The sequence below is a fragment of the Lutjanus erythropterus genome, chromosome 12, assembly GCF_056507025.1.
Source record: "Lutjanus erythropterus isolate fLutEry1 chromosome 12, fLutEry1.hap2, whole genome shotgun sequence".
In the NCBI taxonomy this organism is placed as follows: Eukaryota; Metazoa; Chordata; class Actinopteri; order Lutjaniformes; family Lutjanidae; genus Lutjanus; species Lutjanus erythropterus.
Genome location: NC_139328.1, coordinates 7,781,745 through 7,809,424, shown reverse-complemented (window position 1 = coordinate 7,809,424; position 27,680 = coordinate 7,781,745). Strand labels below are relative to the sequence as shown.

The 27,680-nt window shown below is 40.8% G+C and overlaps 1 protein-coding gene across 1 annotated transcript in view; it reads right to left on the bottom strand.

Annotated features, from left to right (window-relative positions):
* LOC146317525 (semaphorin-6B-like) overlaps nt 1–27,680 on the bottom strand; it is a 47,651-nt gene that overhangs the window by 5,986 nt on the left and 13,985 nt on the right. The window contains exons 2-15 of the mRNA XM_084732683.1: nt 20,429–20,552; nt 18,245–18,356; nt 16,224–16,284; nt 16,059–16,121; nt 12,545–12,643; nt 12,372–12,462; nt 11,982–12,101; nt 11,251–11,339; nt 9,270–9,487; nt 9,049–9,180; nt 8,571–8,720; nt 6,294–6,470; nt 3,844–3,984; nt 1,909–1,986 (exon numbers count right to left, since the gene is read on the bottom strand). Of these exons, the coding sequence (XP_084588809.1) occupies nt 1,909–1,986; nt 3,844–3,984; nt 6,294–6,470; nt 8,571–8,720; nt 9,049–9,180; nt 9,270–9,487; nt 11,251–11,339; nt 11,982–12,101; nt 12,372–12,462; nt 12,545–12,643; nt 16,059–16,121; nt 16,224–16,284; nt 18,245–18,356; nt 20,429–20,549 (1,652 nt within the window). The 5' untranslated portion in view covers nt 20,550–20,552. The remainder of the gene's footprint in view (nt 1–1,908; nt 1,987–3,843; nt 3,985–6,293; nt 6,471–8,570; nt 8,721–9,048; nt 9,181–9,269; nt 9,488–11,250; nt 11,340–11,981; nt 12,102–12,371; nt 12,463–12,544; nt 12,644–16,058; nt 16,122–16,223; nt 16,285–18,244; nt 18,357–20,428; nt 20,553–27,680) is intronic.

Here is a 27,680-nt window from a genome sequence, read left to right as displayed (position 1 = left end):
GCAGTCACACAGAGCACATCAGACAGCAGGAAACATGTCATTACTGTGCCCTGAACTCACCATACACAGTTTTATGATCTCTATTTGTGCATGTTTACAGTCAAATAAAACAGACAAAATGAGGTCACACCTGATCGGAAATAACTCATACATTTAAAAATTGACTTTTTATATGAACAAGCTCACATTTGCATAAATGATTTGCACATGAGTGGGGGCATTTGTTGATTCAATTACACTGATATGACATATATTGACATGTCATCCAGCGTAATGGCATCCACTATTGATCTCAGTATTGATTTGCTCTTTTTGCCCGCCGCCGCTCAGGGAGGTCAGAGGTGAGGATCAGCCATACAGGTGGCGACGGGAGCTTGACTTTTGGACTACGTAGAACGTCCGACTTTGATGCAGATAAAAGTACCGACAGAAACTGCAGCTGAAACTTAATATTATTTACAGGAATATGAGTTTATAAAGGACAATGATAGAAATTCTTTTGAAATGATAATTATCAGTTCAAATGCATTTAATGCTGTAACTATACACCCACACATGCTTTACTGTCTTAATTAGTTTACAAAACAAAACACATATACAACAGACAGAGGAATGTGTGCTGTAGTTCAGAGGTTTCTTGCATCACCAGTTTGAACACAAACAGAATTGCATTATGTAACTATGAGCGCCTCAAACACATTAGTAAGTAAAAAAGACCTTTTAACCTGAACTAATTAATATTGTTTAATAAGTGTGGAGACAATTATGAGTAATGGATCCAGCATGTTGCTCAAAGATACAGTGTGAATATTTATTACTAAAAAATATTAATGACTACTTTAATTATATAATATTTACTGTAGCGTTTATGACATTTCTATTTACCCTATTTATTTCTCATTTTCTTCTTTATCATATTGTATATATAGTTTGGTTTCAACTACTGAGCAACAAGTGTTATTGTCCTTTTTATTCCTTTTATTTCTGCTTCTTTTGTTTTCTTTGCATTGTGGAAAAAATAAAAGTCTAAAGTAGGGATGCACAATAATATCGACATCTCATCGGCTGTTCAAGACTTTAAAGTTAAATATTGGTATCGGCCCAAAATAAACATTTCTGCTGATATGACAGGCTGATAAGATGAGGTTTTATGCATATGTGATGCAAGTATGCCTGCGGCATGGAGGTTTTTTGACGTGCCTGAGTTGCTATTTGCAATAATTGTGCAGCACCAGTCAGGCGAGGAGGAGCCAAATCGCATTGCTTCAACACTACAAATTTAATTGTCCATCTTAAGAGCCATCATCCCGATCGTTACAGCAAATTTGTGAAGAATAAAAAAGAAACAGGCACCAGCGAAAAAAACAGTCATTTTCTTATTTTGGCCGGTGAGTGTGCACATTTTGAAAAGTACTGTATTTTATTTCTGCATCTGCCAGTAGGCCATCAAAATAAGAGTAGGCATAATAATATGTTGCTTCTACTACAAGAAGACTGTTCTCTGCAATTAGGTGGGAAAAATACACGCACTTTGACCAAAATTAGTTGGAAAATATCATCAAAATCCAATAACATGCATCTGTAGTCTTAAGTCTTCCTTGTAGATGCAGACTGGGGCTTGAATCCACATCTCCCAAACAACAAGAATACTTATTTTATGTGATAAACTAAAGAACAGATTCAAAATTAGCTGAGTTTCCAGACTTTTCCCTGTACATTATACAGGAATGTTGCAACTTCACCAAATAAAACTCTCTACAGGCTCATCCTGAGTTTGCAGAAAGCAGGTCTGCAGAGGTAGGAAACTGGTGGTGTGTGTGTGTGTGTGTGTGTGTGTGTGTGTGTGTGTGTGTGTGTGTGTGTGTATGTTTCTTTGTGTGTGTGTGTGTGTGTGTGTATTGTCCTCACCGTGTGCCTGGTCTCAGGAAGGAGCAGGTGCTGCCTCTGGTCCAGCCACAGTAGGGGTCCCTGGAGGCAAGACAACTCCTGCACACACACACACACACACACACACACACACACACACACACACACACACACACACACACACACACACACACCAATGAAAATAAGTTAAAAAATGCTGACCTGATTCTCACTTTGACCATTTTTACCATTTTAGCAGTAAAACTTAGAGGAAGTCACCTATAAAACCTGGGAACAAGTGCTAAAACAAGTTTGCTAGTTTACTGTTTTGCTAGCTAACAAGATAATCACCATATTCACAGCATGATCAAAAGAACAGCATCATACGGCTTCTTGTAAACTGAAATAAAGCAGCCACTCCCAAACTTAAGAATGCCACAGTCCAAAATCCTCTGCGACTACCCAAGTCTTTAATCACAAGTCTGATCAACACTTTAGACTAACCGTACCAATGACGAGATATAAAATACGTTCTAGCGTTAGTGTGACGGGTCACCAAATATAATATAACACGTGTTAAAATATGTTAGATAAACAACATGCAGTTTAAATCACACAGCTTTGTTCTATTAGTTTTGATAAATTAAAAAACATATTTTAAAAAACCCTGAAACCTAAAACACTTGTTAAATTTTATTTTTCATAACCTCTCACGGCCCATCTCCAGGGCCTTCACGGCCCACCAGTGGGCCCCGGCCCACACTTTGGGAGTCACTGGTGTAAACGTACGAAATCTGACAAATCGTCATCAAGTCACCAACTCCTGATTGATCAGCAACTGGAAAGACAATATAGTGAAAAGTGAGGGACATATTTAAGACAAAAATCTGACACCCCATCAACAACCGTTAGACAACAGCTAACACTAGCATTTAGACCCTTCCTAGCTAACGTTAGCATTTGATAATGTTACACAATTTGATAGGAAAGGCATGAATGAATTCTTCTGTTGTTTTTTCAGAATTAATTTATGCCTTTTTTTATTATATCATGTAAAAGTATCAAACTGTCTGTTAGCTTAGAAGTGATTAAATGCTAATGTTAGCTGATGCTTAGTGGTCGCTAATGTTTTTTTTTCTTTAGCTTGAAGTTTGGCCCCTCCAGAGTTTCACTGTATTGACTTTTTAGTTGCGGATCAATCAGGTGACATGATGACAATTTGTCCGATTTACACGACTTACAACTTGAAACGAAGTAGTACGACATTCTCCTTCTGCATTTGAACTTCCCACCCTGAGCACAATGTCAGATGAAAATGGCCGCAGTGTGAATATGGTTAGGTATTGGGTCATTATAACCCCTAAAACATGAAAATACAGCACATCCCTGTGGACTGGAGATTTATTTGCGCTGTGTGTTTGAAATATAACATGCAGGGAACCTGTGAAATGCTAAATCCTCGTCTGGTATTAATTTCCATACACAGCAGTCAGTCACACATACTGTATCGAGTTGCTACTTGTTCTCAGCTTCCTGTTTCCTGTATGTGTGATATATGTCTGCAGTGGGAATCACGTTCACACTGCAGGCTTCAAAAGATCCTCCCCATATGTGTGCTAATAAACCAACGTCTTCTTGAAATTCATAATGAATCACGATCTTAAAGCCTCTTGAGTCATGTTAAACAGTATCTCCCAGGGAAACAAATTCTCCCAAAATAAATATTAAACCAAACAAGCTAGTTGTGGCGTACGGTAACAAACAGACACGCCATCCACTCCCTGCTGACTGAAACAAAAACAGACTTGCAGATTTTATTGTGATGACGGCAGTAACAGGTTGTGAGGAAGCCAAAGACAAATCAAAAACTGGCCGGTGAGCGGTGGCTTGGCTAACGGCCACAGCCACAGTCAAACTGACCTGATTATCAGACGAAGAAACACCGAAGGAAAGTAAAATGCTCTGTGTGTCTCTTACTTCATGCAGCGTGAGTGCAGGTGGCAGCGAGACGTGGGCACTCGGACCAGACAGGAGGGGAAGGCCAGCAGCAGGGTGTGGCTGGTCCGGTCCAGCGACAGGGACAAGAGCTGACGGGCCTGAGGAGAGTCCTCGCCACACCTGGAGACGCACGGACGGGAGGCAGAGGGTAAGCAGGCAGCAGAGGCAGGTCAATGTACTCTTTCTGGCCCCACATCAGTCTGTGACAGGGTCAAAAGGCCTCATCTGTTGGTGCTTTGAGACAGACGGCGCCGTGCCCCAACCCTCACAAGTTTTATCGCACAGAGCCAGAGCTGTGTGGTGAGAAGAAATAAACTCTCTTTTGTGTCAGCTGCTATATATCAGCTATCTGTGATTGTTTTTTTTTTGGACGATTTTTGTTATTTTATTTTTCTAATTTTGTGGTCTGCATGAGTGAGAGCTGCTGCTCAGCAACACGCACAGCACACACCCACCGAGCTGGAGGATGAGCGAGGAAAACAGCCTGTAGAGCCAGAATATTTTCACGTCTACCGCAGCGAATGAAGGATTTATTTTGACAAGAACCAGGGCTGGTCACGGTTTGAACAGCGGAAAGACAAACCACAACAGCCTTGGTGATTTTTACTCTGTTTTCCGTGTCGAGTTTGAGTAAAGTGTGTTTTACGAGGAGTTAACAAGGCAGTTAAACTCGTCTAAGTTTAGTGAAAGAGAGACACTTAAATTGAGAGGGTGTACGGTTATATTTTTGGCTGTGGTGCAGGGGCCAGCACCATGGGTTGCTGGGTAGCTGAGCAAGTAAGTAAGTTAGTAAATAAGTAAGTAGCTGAATGATGAAATTACATCATTGGTCAGTCATCGACAAAGGCAGGTTGCCCAATGAGCACAAACCGCAGCTAAAAGACCTCGCTCACGATCACCTTAAGTGTTTCAGAAGACAGGCTTTTGTGTTTTACACTCTTTATACACTCTTCACATCATGTATGGCTTATCAGGCCAGGAATTTCACTGTTCAGTTCAGCCTCCTGCCCATTAAACAAATCATATTCTCTGGAGCCACAGCGCCATCGATGCTCTGCTGCGTAACCACCGGGCTGTTTTGTGTTATGACTCCCAGCAGAGAGCACGGCGGAGGCAGCATGTGACCGCGGACAGATGTGGCGTCATGATATAGCCTAAAGTTTGTTTGATCACGAAGCCCGATGTTACTCTACAATGCTGTGGCTGCAGACTGGAGTCAAGCAGGCGTCCGTGCATCCTGCAAGTCATTACAATGAGAGGCATTCTCAAAATAACGACTTAAAATCTCAAAGGTCAGTCGAGCCACTTGGTGAGTTTATTTTGTATATTGTGTGAGTGTATCGGCAGTCGCCTGTTGATGGGCCGATGGTGGCCGGTTGGAAAATATTAACATATTGCCCGACCGTAGCTGCCAGTGGACGAAGCCAAAATCCCTTTTCTCTTTCAATAATAGAGTAACACAAGAATTAAAAGGTTTTCTGGCGCTACACTGACATCAAAACAAGAACGGCTTGTATAAATTATGATCAGTTCAACTAAAACTACAACAAGGTGATTATTATTCATCATCAAGTCAAATACAGCTGAAAATAGATAGAGCTTTAGTTGGTCAGTCAATAATTCAGTCCACAGGCAGCTATTTGCATAATTTTTCAAGGTAAACTGCCAAATATTCTCTGGTTCCAGCTTCTCAAATGTGCATATTTATGCTTTTCTTTATTATATATGAAAAGTTAACTGAATATCTTTGGGATTTCGACCGATGATCGCATAAAACAAACCATTTTAAATTTCAAAAATAACCATCCTGGACTTCTGATGAGCAGTTTTCATTATTTTTGATAAAATGTTTGATGAGTACAGTGTGTACATGGATCTATTGGCAGGATATGGCAGAATAATTATATTCCACTGATGCTTTCATTAGTGTATAATCACCTGAAAATAAGAATCCTTCTGTTTTCATTACCTTGAAATGAGGCATTTATATCCACTGAATGATGCTCTTTGTATCTACTGTGGTAGAAGAGCCCGAAACGAACAAACCAAACACCGGATCTGGATACGGACTTTTGCATTTTTTGTTTCGTGGCCGCTGTAGGTTCTCTTACATGCTTAGAAGGGGAGGGTGAAACGAGTTGGTTGCAATCTGCAATCTCACCGATAGATTACAGCTAAAAAACTTTTCACTGAAGAATTGTCACATTACAGTAATCGATAATAAAAATTTCAATCCCAAAATCAAACTTTTTACTCTGAGCTGCACTTCAAAAATGTTCAAATCAAATATTAAAAGTAAGTGTAACTGAAGTGACAGTTTGTGGGTGAAAAGTGCTTCAGTTCTCAGACGGAGGAAGGCGAAATGAGACCTGATCTACCTGCAGCAACATGCCAGAGTCAAGTACCAATGTGTCCCGACTCCCACTCACTTCTCTGGGTTGAATCCTTCCACCTCCTCCAGAAACACGCTGCTGTGGGAGACAGAATCTCCGCTGGGAATCATCAGAAACTTGAGGATGGTTCCTCGCGTCGAGCCCAGGAACAGGACCGTGCGGTTCTTGTGAGGACCGGCTTCTGTGTCGACCACCATCGCTGTCAGCTGGTACCTGGACAGACAGATGGGAGCATTGGACTGAGACAAAAGGTCGGACATTTCTACAGAAATAAAAGCTTCTTTCTAATGTTCTGAGGGAACAGGATCAGTGAGACAGTTCTCATATCGATGTTAGACTATAGTGACATTTTATAAAATACATTTTATATGTTAAGATAAATTACTATTACTATATACATTAAAATACAGTTATGTAGAAAAGACCCTAAACTAACTATCTGTTAGTTAAACAGATAAATTAAAATCTAAAATAAAATCAAAAACAATTACAAGAAGAGGTTCAGAGGTTTGTGTATTGATTTTAAGGATGAGCTGCATTTTGTTCTACATAAGTTTAGGGTTCTTTTCTCTCCAGGAGATTTAGATTTAGATTTTTTTAATAGGATCTCTTTTAGCCCAGCTGGACTATTAGGCATAAAAGGTATAATAAATAAAACCCACAATTTGCTGAGTACAATAATTAAAATCCTGCACCCAGCAGGACATCCACACTATATACAAGGAAATAAATCATCGTTAACTACATATTTCTATTCTCTCCCATAAATTGAGATTATGTATATATTTTTATTTGTTTTGTGAAGCAGGACAGGAGAGACAAGGCAAGACAGATTCTGAAACATTAGGAGACATGACGAGGTTGACACGGATAATTCATACAAGTCTTGGTTACAGACACCAACAATGGGAGAGAGTGAAATTTGTATTGAGCAGGGAGGAAGGCAGTCTGAATTTTTGTGTGTGTCATGTGTGTGTGTGTGTGTGTGTGTGAAGGAGCAACAGGGGGGCAAAATAATTCAGTGAATATATAAACTAAAAATAAATAAATAGATAAGTGAACAAAAGAAAGGGAACAGAACGGGAGAAGAGCAAAAATAAATATATAAAAAACAAAACACTCCTGGCGTGGCTGGCTAGTTATGCATCCAACAATTTTATCATTGTATTTATTGGGTTTATTTGTTCTTTTTTCTTTTTTTCTTGTTTCTCCTCTTTTTTCTGCCCCATTCATTTTTTTTTCTAATCTTTAGCTTATGCCTTCAGATACTACTGTATATGGGGGTCATTGTTTCTTAGCCGCCCCCAGACCCTGAGACAGTAGCTGGCTGAGGTATTGAGATTTTTATTTTTTTTTTAAAGGACAGATGTGATGCTCACTGGTATCGTTTTATCTACAAAGCCCCTACCGAACCATTACCATGTTACCTTTCTGCATTGCTATGACATTTAATGCACCTGCTCCACATGGTGGCTCTCATGTTCATGTTACATGAATTAGAGCTGAACTTTGAAAGACTACTTTTAATTTTGGTGCATCTGACTCCTGGAACAAGATTCAGTGCCTCCTTAAAATCTTTACACTTGCACCTTTTAGAAATATTAGAAATTCGATCTTTGATTTGATCAGTGAGCATCGCATCTCTTTAAAAAAAAAAAAAAATCAAGTTATTGTATGTGAGAATATAGAAATATGTAGCTAATGATAATACATTTCCTTGTATATAGAGTAGATATTCTGCTGGGTGCAGGATTTTGTGGGTTTTACGTGTTCTACTTGTACAAGTAATGTTTTTTCCTCTTTCCTCTTTGTTTGTATCTATTAAAGTGATGTTTTAATGTCTAGGAGTCTTGGAAGAGAAGCCTAATTGGGCTAAAAGAGATCCTAATAAAAAATAAATAAATAAAAATCTCTTGGAGAGAAGACTACCCAACTTTACTGTATAAAATACAATGATGTAGAACAAAATACAGAACCACTTTAAAATCAGTACACATGTACCTTTTGGACATTTTAGAGATTTGACTACTTGAAATTGTTTTACATAACTATTTTATTTTACTTTTAAATTTATCTTTCAAACTAACTACTTTATTTGTAAGTTTAAGGCTTTTTCTACATAACTGTATTTTAATTTACAAAGTAATTTATCTTAATTTATCAATCAAATTTCTTTTATAAACATAAAGTTTTAATATTTTCATACTGGCTAATTGTGGCACAGCCTCGCTGTTTGCATATCTTTTTGTTGTTTGTATAAATAAAGTATAAATAAAGGTTTAAAAAAAGAGAGACAGTAGATAGATAGTGTACCGTCCCATGGTCTTGACCACCCAGGGTCTGTGGCCCAGCAGTGGGACGGTCTCGTCCATCAGCGGGTGGGTCTTCACAAAGTTCAGCACCTCATCCGGCAGCGTGGTGGAGGAGCTAAATCTGGATCCCTGCACCGCACATCCTCCCGGTCTGCAGACGGGGAGAGACACACAGAAAGAAAAGTGCAGGTTGAAGAGTAGATAGATAAGAAATAGAGACACAGAAATCCAGAGAGAGGAAGAAGAAGAAGAAGAAGAAGAAGAAGAAGAAGAAGAAGAAGAAGAAGAAGAAGTTCTTTTTGCGGCTGCTGGAGGCTGTATTATAATATTTGCTGAATAGTAGTGAAGTTGCAGTGTGATTGACAGTGAGAGCTTATAGCAGGGGGAGTAAGTAGACTATATGTGAGACAGATGCTCAGGACAGCAGCACTGCAGCATTCAGCACAAGTTCTGCTCATATACACTTTGCATAACAATACCTCGGTTTAGGCACTGCCTCGTCCGGGACAGGAGTCCAAATAGACTCGGGGGATTTCTGCTCTTTAAACCGACCCTCAAAGACATGCGCAAGCTGCTGCATGTCAAACACACACACTGCCGAGCCAGGGATGCTAGCAGAGAGAGGGAGACAGTTGATGAGGGAAAAAAAAATAGCCTTGTTGTGCTTGTTTGTGTGCATGTTGTGTGTGCATCTCCGTACCTGTTTGGTGGCGTGGAGAAGAGGCCCAGGATGACGTCCCGTCCCTGCATGTGGATGATGTTGCTCGTGGCGTGTAAGAGGTTGAAGTAAAAGTGTGAATCTCCCGGGACGGAGCAGTTGAGCCGTGCCTTCAGGAATGTAGTCCACTGTTTCTCAAGGACGCGCTGAGAGCCACCCAGGTCCGCCTTACACACACGAGCCACCCGGGACACCATCACCTGGAAAACCACGAGCGAGGTTTAGTTAAAGTGGGTCAGCGATTTTTCTCTGCGGCAAACTAGCTAGCTAATTCACTATAATTTACTTTCTCGATTAATCCATAAACTGGTCAGAAAATGGTGACAAATGTTGATCACTGTTTTACAAAGCCCAAAGTGTCGTCTCCAAAAGTCTTATTTTGTCTAAAACCTCAGATATTCAGTTTGTTGTCAAAGAGGACGAAAGAAACCAGCAAATATTCACTTTTGCAAAGCTGAAATCAAAGACTTTGGATATTGTTTATTAAAAAACAGACTCAAAACGATTAATCGGTTATCAAAATAGTTGGCAATTAATTTAATCATCGAGTGATGACTGATCAATCGTTGCAGCTCTATAGAGCGTGTGCCATTTGTGCATCAAGCCGAAGAGCCAAGTTTTGTCACTGCAGTGAAAATGTTTTTGAAAGGCGAAATGCCAATAAAATATGGATTGAGTCAGAATATTTTGGCCGATAAATACACATTGTGAGTTTTGGAAATGATGACAGCTATCTTTTTTGAATACATTTTGAATTTCGGACATTACAAAGCTCCTGAGTTGCTATAAATGTTTGGATCACACAGAAACTCTGTTCAGCATCCTCCATCAGCTGCGTGCTACTAGCTAAAACATGCATGTAGTAAATGTTATTTTTTGGTATCTTGTTACAAGACTGAGCTTTTGTATTTGTTCAGTTTGTAAATCCTATGATCTCTAGAAAGCATCAGCATTAACTGAAGTTGGCTGCTGACTCAGCAGGGACTAGAAATCATCTCTGTTTCCAGGTCGTGGCTAAAGTCCGGCCTGCCTGCTGGAGTAAACTAGGTTTCATTACACAGGAGTCTATTGATGTGATTGATTGTTTTCCAGCTATTAGTCAAACCCCATGTGTTTCCAGGGGGATGGAGATAACAGCAGAAAGTTTTTTCTTTCATTTTAATAACAAAATGCTTCACAAAATAAATACAGTTTGAATATATCTCTTATTTTGTTGGTAACTGTTGTATAATCACAATATTACACTGGTGGAAGTAACTAATTACAAATGCTCAAATTACTGTAATTAAGTATTTTTTGGGTACATGTACTTTTAAGAGAAGATTTTCAAGTCTGTACTTTTACTCATACTTAAGTATGCATTACAAGATGTAATCTATTTAGTTACTTTTAAAATCATAGTTGAGTTGAGCATTTTAGTAGCAAACAGACCAATGAAAACAAAGATAGTGAGGATGTTAATGATCAATCATTAATCAATTAACTGCCATTAAGAATTTAACTAATTAAGAATGTATTCATGGATATTTAATCAATAGTCATGGCAGTAAATGCAACTCACTTGACATTTTGTCTTGTGGAGCCATTTATTGAATAAGGAAAATTAAACTTAAACTTAAAATGAGAAAAAAAAACAGGTTTTGTGTCTTATAGATTACTAATGATTAATCGATTGTAGGATAACACACAAAGTTTGCAACCCTAGTTTGGAGAGGTGACTGTGACATCAGCGGTTAAAAGTAACTAATACTCTGAGCAGTTTCTGCAACAAATACTTGAACTTTGTACTTTTACTTGAGTATTTTTCCAACACCAGTGCTTTTACTTGTAATTTTTACCAGTGTAACAGTACTTGTACTTGAGAACAGATTTTTTTCAGTGATCTTTCCACCACTTAGTTCACTTGAGGCTGAGTTTTACCTGCGTCGGTCCTGACTGAAAAAGAAAGACAGAAAGAAATCACCTTCTCTAGATGATGAAACTCCATGGCCATCTCTCTGAAGAAGAAATAAATATGAGGCCCCCACTCCATTGAGCTCACAAAATAGGGCTCTGGAAAACAACATGAGAAAAAACACTGTTAGACAAACACTCACACTCACACCCACACACACACTCTGAGAACAGCGGCAGCAAAACCGCCTGCGGCCAATCGTAACGCTCCACGGTCCCTGACACGGCGCTGTAATAACAGTCGCATCAACACGGGCCGCTGCCGTCCATCGGCCTCGCTCATTAAATATTCATATCCTGTTTAATTTATCATCATGGACAAGAGGATTCAAATTATTTATCATTTATTCATCTGGGCAGCACTGTGCCAGCTTTGACCTGCCCGGGCTTGTGTTTTTTTTCTCCCCTCCTTGGAAAACCAGCTCAATTGAAGGCTTGTTAAAACCCTGAATCTGTGGGGTCCAACTAACCTCAATACATCACTCCGTCTGACCCTGTTCCACTTATAATGAATCTATTAAATGTGGGCCTAATCATGTTTTGGTTTCCCTGAATGTAGCTTATTATTTAGCACCCGCAAATCACATCTCATTCACCTCATGAGCCACTTGTGAAGAGACAGCCATTTAATTTTCTTTTAGTGAACTGCCGAAGATAAAGGTGGTAGTTTTCTGTTATTTGCCTCCTATTTGAAGGTGTCTGGCTCTGGAGGGTCATTTGTGCGTCTGTCTCTGAAAGTACCTCTGAACCATTTGGAGTCGTGTTTGACTGTGCGGAGGGCGGGGCTGTCTCCGAGGCTGCGATAGATCACGGCGTCGATGGCCAGGAAGTCTGTCACGGTGCCGGTAAAGAGACTGCCATCTGAGAGCGAAGGGAGAGATGCACAGAAAGAGTAAAGCAGGAGATTAAGAAGAAGAAGAAGATGAAGGGGAAGGTACAGATGGAGAGATAGCACAAGGTCAGGAAGATTAAAACCAAACAAGCAATGCAGTGAGAGGTCTGACTATAAATCATTTGTAAAAGGTAAACACAAGGGCACAGATGTCTCAGTGTCTGGAGCTGAAAACTGAGTCTGATGTCTGCGAGAAACCCTGAATTCTTCATCTTTAGTACAGAAAAACAAGACCCTACCTGCGAATAAAGCCACATTGGCATGTCGAGGATCATATGGGCAGCGTGCCATCCCGCTGACAGGCTCTCCCACCATTTCTAGAGTGTCTCTCTGCAACAGGAACAAATATATATAGATAAATAAACTGGCAGATACACAGAGAAACGCCAGACTGACAGAGATGGATACTAACAGTGTAGTTGGCACACAGCGGGTTGAAGGCGTTTGTTCCGCACACAAACAGGCCACCATGCTGGCTGAGCAGAACCTTGATGAAATTACGGCACTCTCCCTGTAGGAAAAAAGAAAAAAAAAAAAAAAAGACAAAAGGAAAAGATTTGAGAGGAGGAGAAAATCACAAGGTGCAGGGCGATGTGGAAAGGGCGGTTTTGGACCAAAGCTAAGCTCAAAACTACCAGTCAGAGCAAGAAGACTGCCAGTGTGAAGTATGAAAAACGCAGCTTAAAACAATCCTTAGAGGAAATAACACCCTCAGCCACACTCCATCTGGAGGAACAACAGGACCTGGACTTTATAGCTGTCTTCAAAGTGGAGGCTGTTGATTGAGTTGAAATTTAAAGCTGCTACCACTGAATCTGAGACTTGATGAACCTCTCGGTGTCATTTCGATTGTATTTTACTCCATGTCGGGTGACATGGAGGTGCAAAGATGGAAAAAATAATTGATGGGGCTTAAATAAACCTGTTTAGGTTGGTGATTTGTTCATGAGGAGATCAATTCAGTATTCCCTGATATAGTATGATGCTAGCTAGTGCTCCTAGCTAACAGTATGTGTGTTTGTATGTGTGTTTCTAGCTAACTGTGTGCTACTAGATAACAGTATGTGTGACAAAGTTGTGCTTTGTTGGAGAAGCAAAGCCTTCTGCATAAAATTCACTTAATTTTGTTATCTGCCAAATGCCAGCAAAACAGTGTTCTTATTTAATTATACATGCATATCCATGAGTAGTGTTCCAGTGTGTTGCAGAGGCTAATCAGCGTCGGGGTTATTTCCGGTCAAAATTTTAGTTTAAATGAGACTGAGCAAACAACTGTTTTGCATTTCAAATGTGCAGTTGTCCTCCTGATTATATTTTGGTAAACAATGTTCCTCTTGTGATACCGTGACAGTAATTTTTGTGGACCGTTTTAAGAGCAGACTTTAGGATATAATAGCAGGAGAAGCGCAGTGTGGGGGTTACTAACAGAACAGTCTGACATGTCGGGAAATGCGCTTATTTGCTTTATTAGCTAGCGTTAGATGAGAAGATTGATACCACTCTCATGTCTGTACGGTAAATATGTTGTTGGAGCTAGCAGCTAGCAGCTAGTTAGCTTAGATTAAATCAGGAAATTTTGGTACACGTCTCGCAGAGTTGCTGGCTGTTGACGTCATATATGCAAAAACATGGTGGTCGAAAGAAACAGAAGAAAGAAATAGTCCAGCATAACCCCCCGTAAAACAGCGTATTATTTACACTTCTGTTTTTGTGTGGATTAAACATACAAAATATAATGGAACTAGTATTAATTAGTGAGATTTATTGAAGTTGTGGTGAGCAGAGCCAGGCTTGTCAGTCTTTAGGCAAAGCTAAGCTAACCAGCTGCTGGCTCCAGCTACATATGTACTGTGCAGATGTGACTATGGTATCATCTTCTCATCCAAGGCCCTGTTCAGGACTAGTATTATGGGGACCTCTAGTCATCTGTGATCTTAATCCTGTGCAATCTGCCATGTCTGTAATTTGTTAAGTTGCAAAAGGACTCCTGCACACTGATGCCTGATGAAGTCGACCTTCATCAGGTTTGCCTGATGAAGGTCTAGTACTGAAATGTCACAAATAAATGGCATATGGCAAGTTAGACAGTGTGTAGGAGTCCTTTTGCAACTTTTTGGTCTACTCGCCTCTCTCCTACGCACCTGTCTCAGCTAATAGATGTGGAAAGTGTTCCTTTGTTGTAGTTTGTTATTTGAAAGTGACAGTGATAGTATAAGTCCTGCGCGAATCAGCATCTTGGTGATTTGGGGTCTTTTTTTTTTTTTTTTTTTTCAAGGTTATTTTGTTTTCTCTGTGCCTATTTTTTTCTGCTCCTTTCCCAGTCAAGAATTATGGAGGCTTGGCTGGCAGTTATAAATGAAGGTTTTGACAGCATTTTGGTTGCAAATTCAGTGGGGCTCGAGGCGATATACAGCACTGAGACCATCCGCGAGCTCAAATCCATCAGAAGAGCGGAATCTCAAAAGATCAAGAGATGGATGACATGCAGGGCAGCATGTGGTACGGAACATTTATCTATCTCTCAACAGGCTTGACATCAGACAGCAGAGCCTTGACATTATAAGTAGACTTTGCTTATTCCGTGTGATTGTGCCACATGAAACACAAACATGAGGAAGTTACATCACATGAGGTCTCCAGGTAATACTAGGCCTTAACTCTGGGTAAGAAAGCATTTATTCCCCCAAAAACTACCCCCGAACAAATTTAATGGTTGCATTCCATTCAGGTGTTTCAGCTGAGTTCAGTTCCCCGGTATTGCAGGCTCACTGGCCCATGTGAATGGAACAGGACCATAGTTAATGCTATTAGTTCCACCTGTGCTTTCCCTGCTATGAAAAATGTCTGCTGTGAAAAAGGTCTATTCTTGGACTGCAATAACTTTGACCAGGTGAAGCTGCACACACTTACCTATGACACTATAAAGCATTAGGACTGCTCTATTAACTGTAATGCCAGATGAGTCACAGTTGCATCACTAATGCCATTTATAATTTGATCTCTGGTTCTGATTTAGTGCGCTTTAGCCAACAAGTCTGTCCTTTGTCTTCTTCCTCTAACGTTCTCGCCATCTCTCCACCTTGGGCCGGTCTTTTCTCTGCCTGTCTTTGCCGCTCTTTTATCGCAGCTTTAATCCCTTTTGTGCGCCGACATCTTTTCTTCCTCCTTCCGCGTTCTTTGAAGCGACATATCTATTCCTTTTGTTGTCTCTCCGCCTCTTTCTTACTACCTGGTGGTTGCCCTGTCCTCCCAGTGTGTTTCTTCCCCTCTTCTTCCCCGCCTACACACATCCCATCCCCACCTATAACTCCCTTCCTCAACTGATTTCAATTACTGTTTCCTCCCTGAGGCTGTGTCACTCTCTCTGCTCAGTTTGCTCTATAATGTTTCCTGTTGCCTCTTTTTCTTCTTCCACGAGTTCCGCCCAGATTGGATTTTGCCGGTGGCACTGCTACATTTATACAATAAAGCTTATATTTTAGGCTACACCCTGTCAACCAAGAAACCACCTCATCGAATCGTCCTCTTTGGTAGGTTTGATCACACTCCCTTCAGATCTCAGAACACTGTCAGCTATCACTTCACACACACACATAATTGTTCCACTTTCTAGTCTTCCCCACAGGCTACAAATGAGATATATGAGGGAAAATTGGCACAATGCAGGTGTGCAAGAAAATGGCTTTCAAGCTTCACGGACATCCTTCGGCCCGGGTAATGTTTCACTGAGCTAGCGTGATTAAGTGATGTGCTGATTCTGTATCAACAAGATCAAATTTGTGTAAATACCGTATGCAGGTGCACCCAGAGGAAATAAGGTTTCTCTAGCAGCTGTTGTGTCTGTCCATGCGTGTGATAGTGTAGATAGTGTCGATGCATGTGAGAGCGGATCTCAAAGTCAGAGTGTTTGTGTAGCGCCACCGTACCTCATGTTTGCCCTTCATCCTGCACACTCGAATGTCGTTCTTATTGGATTCCCACGTCCGTTTCTGCCGGAGGAGTGAGCACAGCGCAGTCAGGATGGGTTTGCGTGTGTGTGTTATCACTTATTAGTGTTTAGGTTTGTGTATGTGCAAGAAAATGAGTCTTACCTTGCTGTAGAACATCTCATCACCTGCCATGTTATCCAGCTCCACTCTGTACAAGTCATCTCTGCAGAATACACAACAAAATAAATCAGCGCCAGTATAATAGTAGTATATTAATATGCAGTGGTGGAATGCAACTATGTACTTATGTTAAGTACAACTTGGAAATACTTGTACTTTACTTCAGTATTTCCATTTTATGCAACTTTATACTTCTACTCCACTACATCTCAGAAGCAAATATTATCATTTTTGCACCAAACCATATTTCCATGTTGACTATTTTCTCGATTAATTGTCCATAAATGTCAGAAAAGGGTTAAAATTGTCCATCAGTCAAAGGTAACATGCTCAAATGTCTTGGTTTTTTTTTTTCTATAACCCAAGATTTTCAGTTTACTGTCACAGAGGACTAAAGACACCAGCAAATATTTACACCTGAAAAGCTAAAATCAGAGAAATGATTACTTGATTCATATCAAAAGTAAGCGGTGATTAATTTAATTATCAATTAATAATCGATTAATCATTGCAGCCTTATATAGCTTTAGTTGCTAGTTACTAATATTATAATTTTTTCCTGTCCAGTGAAAACCATGTCCAGATTGGGTGATTCAGGATATGAATTTAATAATGATAAATAATAAATGATAAGAGATAAAACTAAAGGATGAAGTGTTCCTGTGAAGCGTTGAGAAAATTCTCCTGCTTCTTAAACAAAACAGCTAAAACAGGCTGTTTTTCTGACACTAGCTGACTTTTTAGATACACGTTTCTCACAGGACAGACACGCTACAAACATATGATGATCTTGTCTACATTGTTATAAAGCCATCAGATTTCTTGTATTCTTCTCAATATTGTACATAAATAATTAAATTGAGAAGTTTGGACTTGTTGTCCTCTTCATTTTTTCCTTTTTTGGTTTCTGTCCATCTCAAAGAAAACTATAGAAGAAGACTATACTATCATCACTGAAAAAGGAGAAGTGTCTCAACTTACATGGGAGTATTCTTCCCTTTAGTTTTAGTGAAATCACCAATTTTTATGGCACAGTAAAGCCACACAGAAAACCTTGATAACATTTTGCATATATCTAAGAAAAGTTTCATTATACTAAACTATAGATAAAACTTTGTTCAAAACTTTGCAGATCTTGGCTGGTTGCATCTGACAGTTGCACTCTTCTAGTTTCAGAATAAACCTCATCAGATGTTTTTCCATTAGTAAGTGAGGGCTAACCGAGTTACAGCAGCTTATGTTTGTACTCATTTGGCAAAGAAATGTGAATGTATGATCTGTGTTGCACAAAACAACAGTGCCTTGCTTCATTTATGATAAAATGAAAGTCCTGTTGTTGTTGTTGTTGTTGTTGCCTTAGGAACAAAATGTCATCAGCACACCATTTCTACCACCTGTTTGTGTTTTTCTGTGACACAAGTCTGTTCTAATCAAACTGGCAAAAGCCGTGGAATTAAAACTGTTTCTGAAATGTGAAATGTTTCATTTAAATGAAATGGTGGATTATAAAATTTATTTTTGTTATTCATTCTGTTTATTAGTCATTTCAGCTCGAGGCACAGCAGGTTTGCAGGTTTGCATGCCTTTCTTTCTCTTCGTGTGGTGGCAGTTTTAGATTTTATAGGGTCAAATTTATTGGGATGTATATGAGCCTTGTATTTAAATTGTTATCTGCATTGTATTTATGAAAAATCACATAAAGGTTTTCATGTAAACTATATACGTAAGCATTCAGAGGGCCAAATACTTGGGCTGGACCACAAAATTTGGCCCAGGGGACCACTACCTGCCTACTGCCAGTGTAAAGCAATTCTCATTTTCCATACAGGAGTAATGTGAACAAACAGCTTTCACTTGACATTTAACGGCAACAAAATAAATAAATAAATAAATGTCCTCTGCAGAGTGACAGCAGATGGAAGCTGAGGCATCAAATGAAAGCAAAAGGATATTAATGCGAGAGCGTCAGTAACACACAGTTGGAGGCGGTTGCCGTTGGTTACCTGGCTCCTATGTAGAGCGTGCGGTTGACTTGGAGGACCGTCTGGATGTGCAGCTCCTGTCTCTGAGCTGAACGATGAGCTCTGCCCAGGAACACCGGATACCTCCGCACAACTGACACAAACACAGAGAGACAAATAAAAAAACAAGCTAGAAATGAAGTGCCTTGCTCAAGGATACTGTGACAAGTTGATGACAGAGTACTTTTTTTTCCCCCCATAGATATACCCAAAAAGCTCAGGCAGGGCATAAAATAGATTCTCTAACCTTCACTTTAATGGTGTCTTCACTCATTTGTGATGCTTTTGTTCAGGAAAACAAAGATAATGGACGGAGACAACTGGTGTAGCAGTTACACTTTTATCCTCCTTTAGTGTCTTTTCTTTTTTCTGCTTTTGTTGATGCATCCAGCTCCATAATGAGAAAAATGGCATGCAGTTATTACTGTTGTGTCATTCTGTAAAAGAGCATTCTCAGACACTTCTGGACCGATCAACCCAATATTTTTTGTGCACATTTATGCCTTTATGCTCAAGGACCTCTGATGGTTGCAGTGATTCACAATTTCTGAAAAACCTAATTCGTTTGTTTTATACCAGCCCCTCACTCCCTAAGAGCCCAAGGTCGCTGGCTGGACTCTTCCAGTTTGTGGCTCCCCGCTGGTGGAACAAGCTACCAAACCGTGTTGACAGAGTCCCTCTCAGCTCTTTTGTGAAGACCTTTGCACTTGATTGACTGCACAAGACATATATATGTACGGACAAAACTTGTCCTTATTTTGAGAAGCTGCAGAACTTATTAACTGTGGCCTTTACTGTACATTTACTGCCAGACTGACAGCTTTCTGCTAAGTTTAAGTTTCTGCGCCGTTATGTGCAGCACCTGCAGTCTGCTGCTCGCTGTTCTTCGCTTGCACGCTGCACACATTTGCGTCCGGCCCTGTTACTACATTTATGACAGCATGCTTCAATAAAGTCCAATAAAACGTAATTATTAGGGCAGCTGTCATCCCACAGGAATATGTTGCCTTGTCACCACAGTCAGAAAAAATCCATACCATCGCAGCCGTAGCCAGAACTTCCACTGGGATGTGACGGCTTTTGTGAGTTTGAAATGTTCCCATTTCATCATATTGTTGTAAAGCTGCCTGTTTGCTTATACTGTCTTGAATAAAAAACTAAATATTGTAAATAAATAATGTTTATAGTGAGAGGTTTAGGCTTATTGTACCATTTATTGTTTTGTTATTAACAGTTGATGACAGGGTACATTTTCCATATATATATATATCCAAAGAGCTCAGGCAGGACATAAAACAGTTTTTCTAACCTTCACTTTAATGGTGTCTTCACTCATTCGTGATGCTTTTGTTCAGGAAAACAAAGATAATGGACAGAGACGAATGGCGTCGCAGTTACAACACACCGAAACACTTTTATCCTCTTAGTGTTTTTTTTTTTTTTCTTTTTTAGCTTTTGTTGATGCATGCAGCTCCATAATGAGAAAAACTGCGTGCAATCATTATTGCTATTTCATTGTGTAAAAGAGCATTCTCTCCCGCTCCATCCTGTGTTTTCAGATAAATGAGAGCGCACGGACGTGGCGGGGGAGAGAGGGTGGCGGTATTAGACTCTGAGAAAGTTTCCAAAGAGGAGGACAACGGTCTCCACAGGGAGCCCTCATCATCAGGAGACAGATTGGGAAAACGTCTCATTGTCCTTGACTGCAGGGGAGGGAGGCAGGGAGGACGTGGCGATCCATCTCCACCTGTCTCCTCCCCTTCTCGCTTCCACCCCTCAGCCTTCTCTCTTGTCATCTGTATCACCCCGTCCGATCCAATTGTCTCCCACTTTTTCATCTTCCTGCACCTCTTAACATCTACACCAATCATTTTGCTCTCTTTCTTTATGTCTTCCTATCTTTCTTTCTCTCATATTTATTAATCTACTATACCGCAACTGAGAGACGGAGTGAAGTCTCTTTATCTGTGTGCCTGGGTAGCTTCAAAGCAGCTCCACACTAAGGCCCTGACCCTTGACCCCTGATTTCCACATCCACCATGGAGCCATTCATCAATGCTGCACATACAGTCTCTCTCTCTCTCACACACACACACACACACACACACACACACACACACACACACACACACACACACACACACACACAGTGGGAGGGAAACATACCCTCTACGGGGACGTAGCTGAGAGGACTGGGTTCCTCTGGGAATGAGCCATCAGCCAGTTGAAGCAGCAGGAGGAGAAATGTGAGGGGAGGAGCCACGGTCGCCATGGCAGCAACACACATGCACTGTTAACAGAGAGAGGGGAGAGACAAATTTCATTGTGTGCTCAATATTTTTCTGTGTATGAGTGTGAGTGTATTGACATTTTGACAGATTTCTTATTCAACAGGTCTGTGCGTGTGTGTGTGTGTGTGTGTGTGTGTGTGTTTGTGCGTGCGCCTGTGTGTGTGTGGACAGGGTCAGGAGTGCAGCTGGGTGACTGCTGTCACCAACCTGTCTTCAGCGGGGAGCTAATGTGTTTCCATTGTCTGCTAGGTGGTGTAATGGGGATCTATTGTCAGACATGTCAGTCCATTGTCAAACAGTCTGAATTGAAGGAGATTCTCACAGCCATATAACACACCGAGAGACAAAACACTCACAGGATTACAAAGCCACTTTGGGGTGGTAATGTTCCTTTCACTAGATGCGTTTCTGCGTGGACATATGGAGGCTGTACTACTGGTAATTAGTGGCAGAAAAGGAATGGCTGGTGTTTATTGATCAGAGAGCGAGAGGGGAAAAAGGAGAGATGAAAGGAGTGACTCTGGCAAGCTGGACAATGTCTTTCTACAGGTCAAAAGTCAAGAATGCCCTAAATCATGAGCGAGAAAAAGGGGCGGAAACAGATCTTGGTCTTTAAAAAGTTAAGAGGCCATAAAAGGGTCATACTGTGCAAGATATGCACACGCACACACTGAAACACGCACACAAAACTAGACTAAGAGCCTGCAGTCCCACAGTTCTGCTAGTGGTTCTGTGAAGCTGCACAGAGAAGCTTTGAGCTAAATGCTACCATCACATGTTGATGTTTAGCAGGTATCAACTTGACTATTTTCACCATCCCAGTTTAGTGTGTTAGCATGCTAAGATTTGCTAATTAGCACTAAACACATGGTACTTTGTGTTCTCATCAACTACTAAAGTGTTGTTACACACCCTCAGCGTCTCATAAAGCCACACAAGATACCCTCAAGTAGCTGTATGAGACACTGCCAGAAAGCCTGTGGTTATCGTTTGGTTTAGGCACAAAAGCTGCTACGATAGGTTTAGGATAATACCCTGTTTGTGGTTACAATAAATAAGACTTGCAAAAGTCACATGATGCACGTTATGTACCTTAAAACTTTTTTTGGTTTCATATGGGACGCTGGGTGAAAGTCTGAGCCATCCTTCCACCCCACCGCCTCCATGTGTGGGCTTTTTCCTTCTTTATGCAACGCCTAAAGACTGGTGCATCCGTGGATAGGTTTACATTGAAGTCACTTGAAAGCCTGTGCCTCAGCCACTTTTGTGTACTGTGCATGTCTGTATGAGTCACCGAGGGACGGTGACAACATGTTGGGATTTGACGAGTTGAGAATGGGAACGGGCTGACAGTTCAGTTGCAGCTGATGGAAATGTGATTAGTTTTGCATGTGGTCATAAACCAAAGTATTGAACAAATTAAAAATTTGGCAGATGCTGTTAGCACCCAGGTGTGTCAGTAGCAACCCATGCTGTTTGCACCTGGGATGAAATAACTCGTGTCGCTATTTACACCCACCTGGCACAGACAAACCGTGATCTTTTCTTAAATCTCAGCAAGTCATCCACCACAACATCATCCCTGCAGACTTTGTCGTTCCTTATAGCCAAACTAGGAGGCCAGGTGTAAATAGCCAAATACCTGCTGAGTGACTATTTTCACCTGGGTACAAATAGACTCTCCATTGCTGTCAACAAATGAGCTGCTGCTGGCACTGCAAGGAAATCAGAGCACCACCAGACTGATGGATTCATCCTCCCTGGACCATGAATGTCCTCATAAAATTTAATGGCCATTAAATAGTTGTTGAGACGTTCCAGTCTGGAACAAAGTGGTGGACTGGCCACCAAACCGGCCAACAGAGTGGCTAAGAACCCACATAAGCAGGCCAAACAGTCAGAGACAAGCCCCTATGCTGTACATCAGCATCTCTTTCACCTATAAAACCAAGACAGTGGAATAACACTGCTGCACATAAGTTACAACTGGTCATAAATTGTGGCAGCCGCACCATCAAACACATGTTCAAATGTAGCAGCTTTTCTGTGTATTTACTCAAAATGCCTGTGGCTCAGCTGCACAGCTTGCTTGGGCAGAGCGAACTGTCTTTGATGTGAGGATACTTTGAAAAAAGAAGAGGAGATAAAGACCGAAAAGACAAGACAAATGAGGAGAATAAAAAAAAGGGCGGAGTTCTCGGGTTTTTGTCTTGGTGTGCCGCTGCTAAAATCCTGGAAAATGTGGAGTTTGATGGAGCTCAAATGAAAAGAAAAGGTTAGAAATTGAAGAAAAAGATGTGAGCGGTATGAATACTGTTCCCATCAAATCAGCCTGAATACCATGTTTCCCCCAACCCCCGCTTCTTTCCTTTCATCCTCCGTCTCTCCCCCTCCATCAGCCACCTCCTCCCTTCATTTTTCTTTCTTTATATCTCTCAGCTTGTCTGTTCCAGGATAAAAACCCCACGACTGTTTTCAAAGACTGAACACCAGGTAGAGAGGTAGATGATGTGTTAGTTGCTAAGGTGATGACAACTGCTATTTGAAGCACACAGATGCTCTCAGATGTAACACGCACATACTCATATACATAAGCACATTCACCTGTGTTGCCAACACTTAAGACTGTGCATGCGTTTGAGTGACAAGCTGTTTGAAGACATCAGCGAGGCGATGTGGGCTACATACTATACACCGGGGGCCACTTCAAATGAAATTCTAGCCCACAGATTGCAGGTTTGACACCTCTAAGCCTTCTCCTCATCAGAAGCTTTGGAGGAGCCCTGAAGGGGGGTGGAAGGTTTGTTTCGTCTGACTCTCCGTTGGGATTCCCTGAACTAGGACTGATTGAGTCAGGTTCAGGGTCAGCCTCATTTCATTACAGCCATTTCATGACAGGGGTCCAAATTTGCTGCTTAAAGCTATGATGAAATTCTCGTCTGGACTGAGACGATGGATGGATGGATGGGTGGAATTAAACGAAACGTGTTCCAGTGAGATTAGGCATCATATGGTTATGGACCAGCTCTGTCACATTAACCCCTTGCCACTGAGCTAAAAAAAAAAAGTCACACTCCTTCTCAGTCATAACTCATTCAAATCTGAACATGCAGACATGATATACATAGTTTTAGATTTAGTTTACCTTCTGCTTTCAAAGAGCATCAGTACCTCTGATGTCCTTCTCATGATAAATGTCCATAAATCTGCTTAAAAATGAAAGAAAAAGGATGTGCATGATAACTCAGAACCTGCCTGAACGTCGTGATATTTTTATACAACATTCAGCCTCCCTACATGCCAGAAAACACCTATTTTCTATGTAAAGATATAGTGGAGAAATGGCGCAGAGAATGAAGTCGCACTCCCTTCAATCCGAGCGTCTCTGTTGTTTGTTTTGATATCCAGTCCAGCGGCGTGTGCGTGTTAGCGCCTGTGAGTCCCTCTTTGTCCTCCCCACATCTGTTTTCAACATGGCAGCCTCAAAAGTTAACTGCCTCGTATTACAGCTCCACCATTAAAAAAACCTAAAACGTGTTTCTGAATTCAACCATGTCTGAGTTTACAGTTTGATCTGAGTTTTGTGAGCGCCGTCTTCAGATGCCACTTTCTTTTTTCCCTCCAACTTTATTGAATACACGAAGCATGCATTGGTCGATCTACTGTGACCTCAGACTGCAGTGGACGTCTCATACAGCACCTTTAAGTTTTGTTCGGTATCAAAGTAAGCCAGTGATGTGTCTGTACATCCATGGGTACATTTGAAACAATAACTGCCAATAACTAACATGGCATACTTTTAACAGAGCCACTTTGCCAAAATGTAAACAAATATAGACAATTCATTCATTTTCACTGCGTAATCCTTTAAAAATCATTAAAATAAAACTATTAACATCATGATGATGTGACGTTTGTTGGGGTCCATCTGTAGCACAAGATTCATAGATCAGGGCATCTCTGCAGCACTGCAGAACTTCATTATAATGCTGTTTTGTCAAATGTTTTTCCTTTCTCAGAAACACTGCAGCGTCTGGGATTTGGATATTGAACTGCGATTTCAATAATATTTGATTAATATTTGATTAATTATGCAGCCCTGCATTTAGGCAAAAAAACAGTCAAAGAAGTAACAGAATCTAAATCCATTTTTTGATCAGCACCACCTAGTTTGAGCTGAGCTTGGTGAGCAGTATGTGTGTTCAGTTGTAGCTTTGTTTTTCCCCACCTTTACTGAGTAAACTGAGTTTGTGAGTCTGACAAGCTGGTGCTGCACTTCCACCTGTAGTAGCAGTGAATGTTGCATAAAGCACCTTTAAGTTTTCTTCAGTATCAAAGTAATAGAGTGATGCTTCTGTACATCCACAAGTACACTGCAGACAATAACGGCTAATAGCTAATTTGTCATACTTTAGAGGTCCACAGATTTACAGGGATTTACTAGCAGAATATGGCAGAAAAGGATTATAATATTAGTTTTCAAGTATATAATTACCTGAAAAGAAGTGTTTTTGTTACCTTTGAATGAGCCACTTATATCTACAGATGGTGCAGGTCAGTCTTCCATGGAAGCCACACTGTTGGACCATCATGTTTCTACAGTAGCCCAGAACGGACAAACCAAACACTGGCTTTAGATACGGCCCTCAATTTTTTGTGGCCACTGCAGGTTCTCCTACACACTGAAGAGCGAAGTGAGTTGAGGTGTTTGCAATCTAGACGCTCACTGGTAGGTGCCACAAAATCCTACACACTGGTCCTTTAATGGAACCAGTTTGCCTAAATATAAACAAATACAGTCAAACTCTGTGGGAGTTCTAGCCCACAGCATCTCACTGAATCCATGGTGACGTTATGCTTCCTGTTTCCATCCCCCAGGCACTATTGAAATTGCAGTTCTAAAAGGACAAAGTATGGCAAAAATGATAATATATTTTATTAACTTTTTTATGTTATACTATCTCTATCTAAATGTTTTACAGTAACAGAGCTCAGAATGCCTCATTAACTTGGCTTATATTTCTGAATCACCGACTCCCTCCTCCATCCATTCATACAGATATTGTCTCTGTGTTGAAAACCTGTGGACTGTGCGCGGACAAAAAAAACCCCCAAAAAACACTCAATTTCAGATTTAAATAGCATAAAACATGTATGGTATAATTCACATGCAAATTGACAGCAAGTATTGCCACTTACTCTGAAAATAGCACTGATCAGGCAAATCCACGAAAAGCCTCTGAATAAAGAAAGAAAGAAATTTGCAAAAAAGCCCCTGCTTCAATGTTGGGTATCCCTCTTTCCTTCCCCACTCTCTACACACACTACATACCAAAACCCTGCAGCCAATCATTGATGGAGCCCTCTCATTAGAGTGTGTATTGATTAAGGTTATTGATCCATAAGATAAACCATTGGATCTGGGCCAAGGCCAACATATTAGAGCTCTGCCGTCGGCCGGTGCCACGACAAAGGCAGTATTTTTAACACTCCGGGGCTATAAAAAGAGGTTTGGGGCAGCGCTTTGACGTTTGATTATCAAGGGTTCTGATTTTTCCCTGCTGAGCCGAGAGACAGAAGAGAGAGATGAAGGATAAAAGACAGAGATGGTTTGGAAGAGAGATACCGCCTGCTACAGACTTCCAGCTCATCACGCTATAAAAAAACAGAGCGCCGGTGACAGAATGAGTATCAGGAAATCAGGGGAAGAGAGACGAGCGCGTGGAAAGAAGAAAGGGTGTTATGCTATTTGTGTCAGATCATGTTGGTGTGATAGGATTAAATGGTGTGACACTGACACGGTTATCATGGGATGCATGTAATGACGGCGACAGCCACACAGTGTAATCTACCCTCATCAGGCAACCCATTAGCAAATCACCTGCTAACACTCACATCATTAACCAATCAGCAGGTCATCTGAAGAAGCATAATCACCTGCTCTCGCCTCTTATCAGACTGTCCATATGCTTGGTCCTCATCAGCTGGGACTGCGCTCCGTTTCATAAAGTCTTTTTCTCCACCATGCTTCAGCTCACCTGCCTCAGCTCAGCTGATCGGACAGGACTGACAGGGGACAGACAGCAGAACGCTTAATTTCTATGCAGTCCCAGAGTATGTCAACAAACTATACGGAAGGTATCTATTTAATGATTATCTATCTAATATTTACCCATGATACCTTCCTAAAATGCCTCAGTGGCCTTTGGTGTTTATTGGACATGCACATATTTGCACAAAGCATCTCAACTATTAAAGCTGCTGAGCACGATCAATACACTCTCCTCCTGCATAACAGAGACAGAATAAAGAGCAGCATCCCTATCCTCACTGAGGGGCATTTACTGACCATGAGGAAACACTGAGACTAGGCCTGGGTAATGTATTGATATTTTATCAGGATCGTGATATGGGACAAGATTGTGACATATCCTGGTTGTAAAGGCTGCATTACAGTAAAGTGATGTACTTCTCTGAACTTACCAGACTGTTGCAACTATTCTGTTATTTACCTTTACTCACTTGACATGCCAATCACAGAGTTCTCCTTGCTAAGCTATCCAGGTTTAAAGCTACTACAGGGAAATTTTCATATTGTATTTAATTTGCAGGATAAAAGTTGTAGTTTTTCTTCAATCCTAATCACAAAATGCAACGTTAAAAATATAAGTTATCTCCCTCTGCTTCTTTTTTAACTGGCTGACACAGTACTCAGTGTGACTTTGGCTGGAAAAATTTAAACACAACCTGATGGCAGCTTTTAAGAATAACGACATAGAAACACCTAATCTTCTCACAGATGGTCTTGTAGTTAAAAACTCCTTGTAGGGACTTTAACTTTTCTGACGTTGCAACAAAATGGGTTGGGTAATACTTCACCAGTCTTAGTCTCAGTTGTCATAAATGATCATCTTTCCAAGTCATTGCAGCTGCCTACTGGTGTCCCACAAGGTTCTGTTCTTGGTCCACTCTTATTCAGTCTACACATGAATGACCTTCCATCTTTGTGCCCTGAAGTCAAAACCCCAATGTATGCTGATCACACTGTTTTAAATGTACACTGTAGATGTTGCAGCTAAGCTCAACATGGCTGAAAGAGTGGTGCCTCCAAGTTAAAGTGTCTAAAA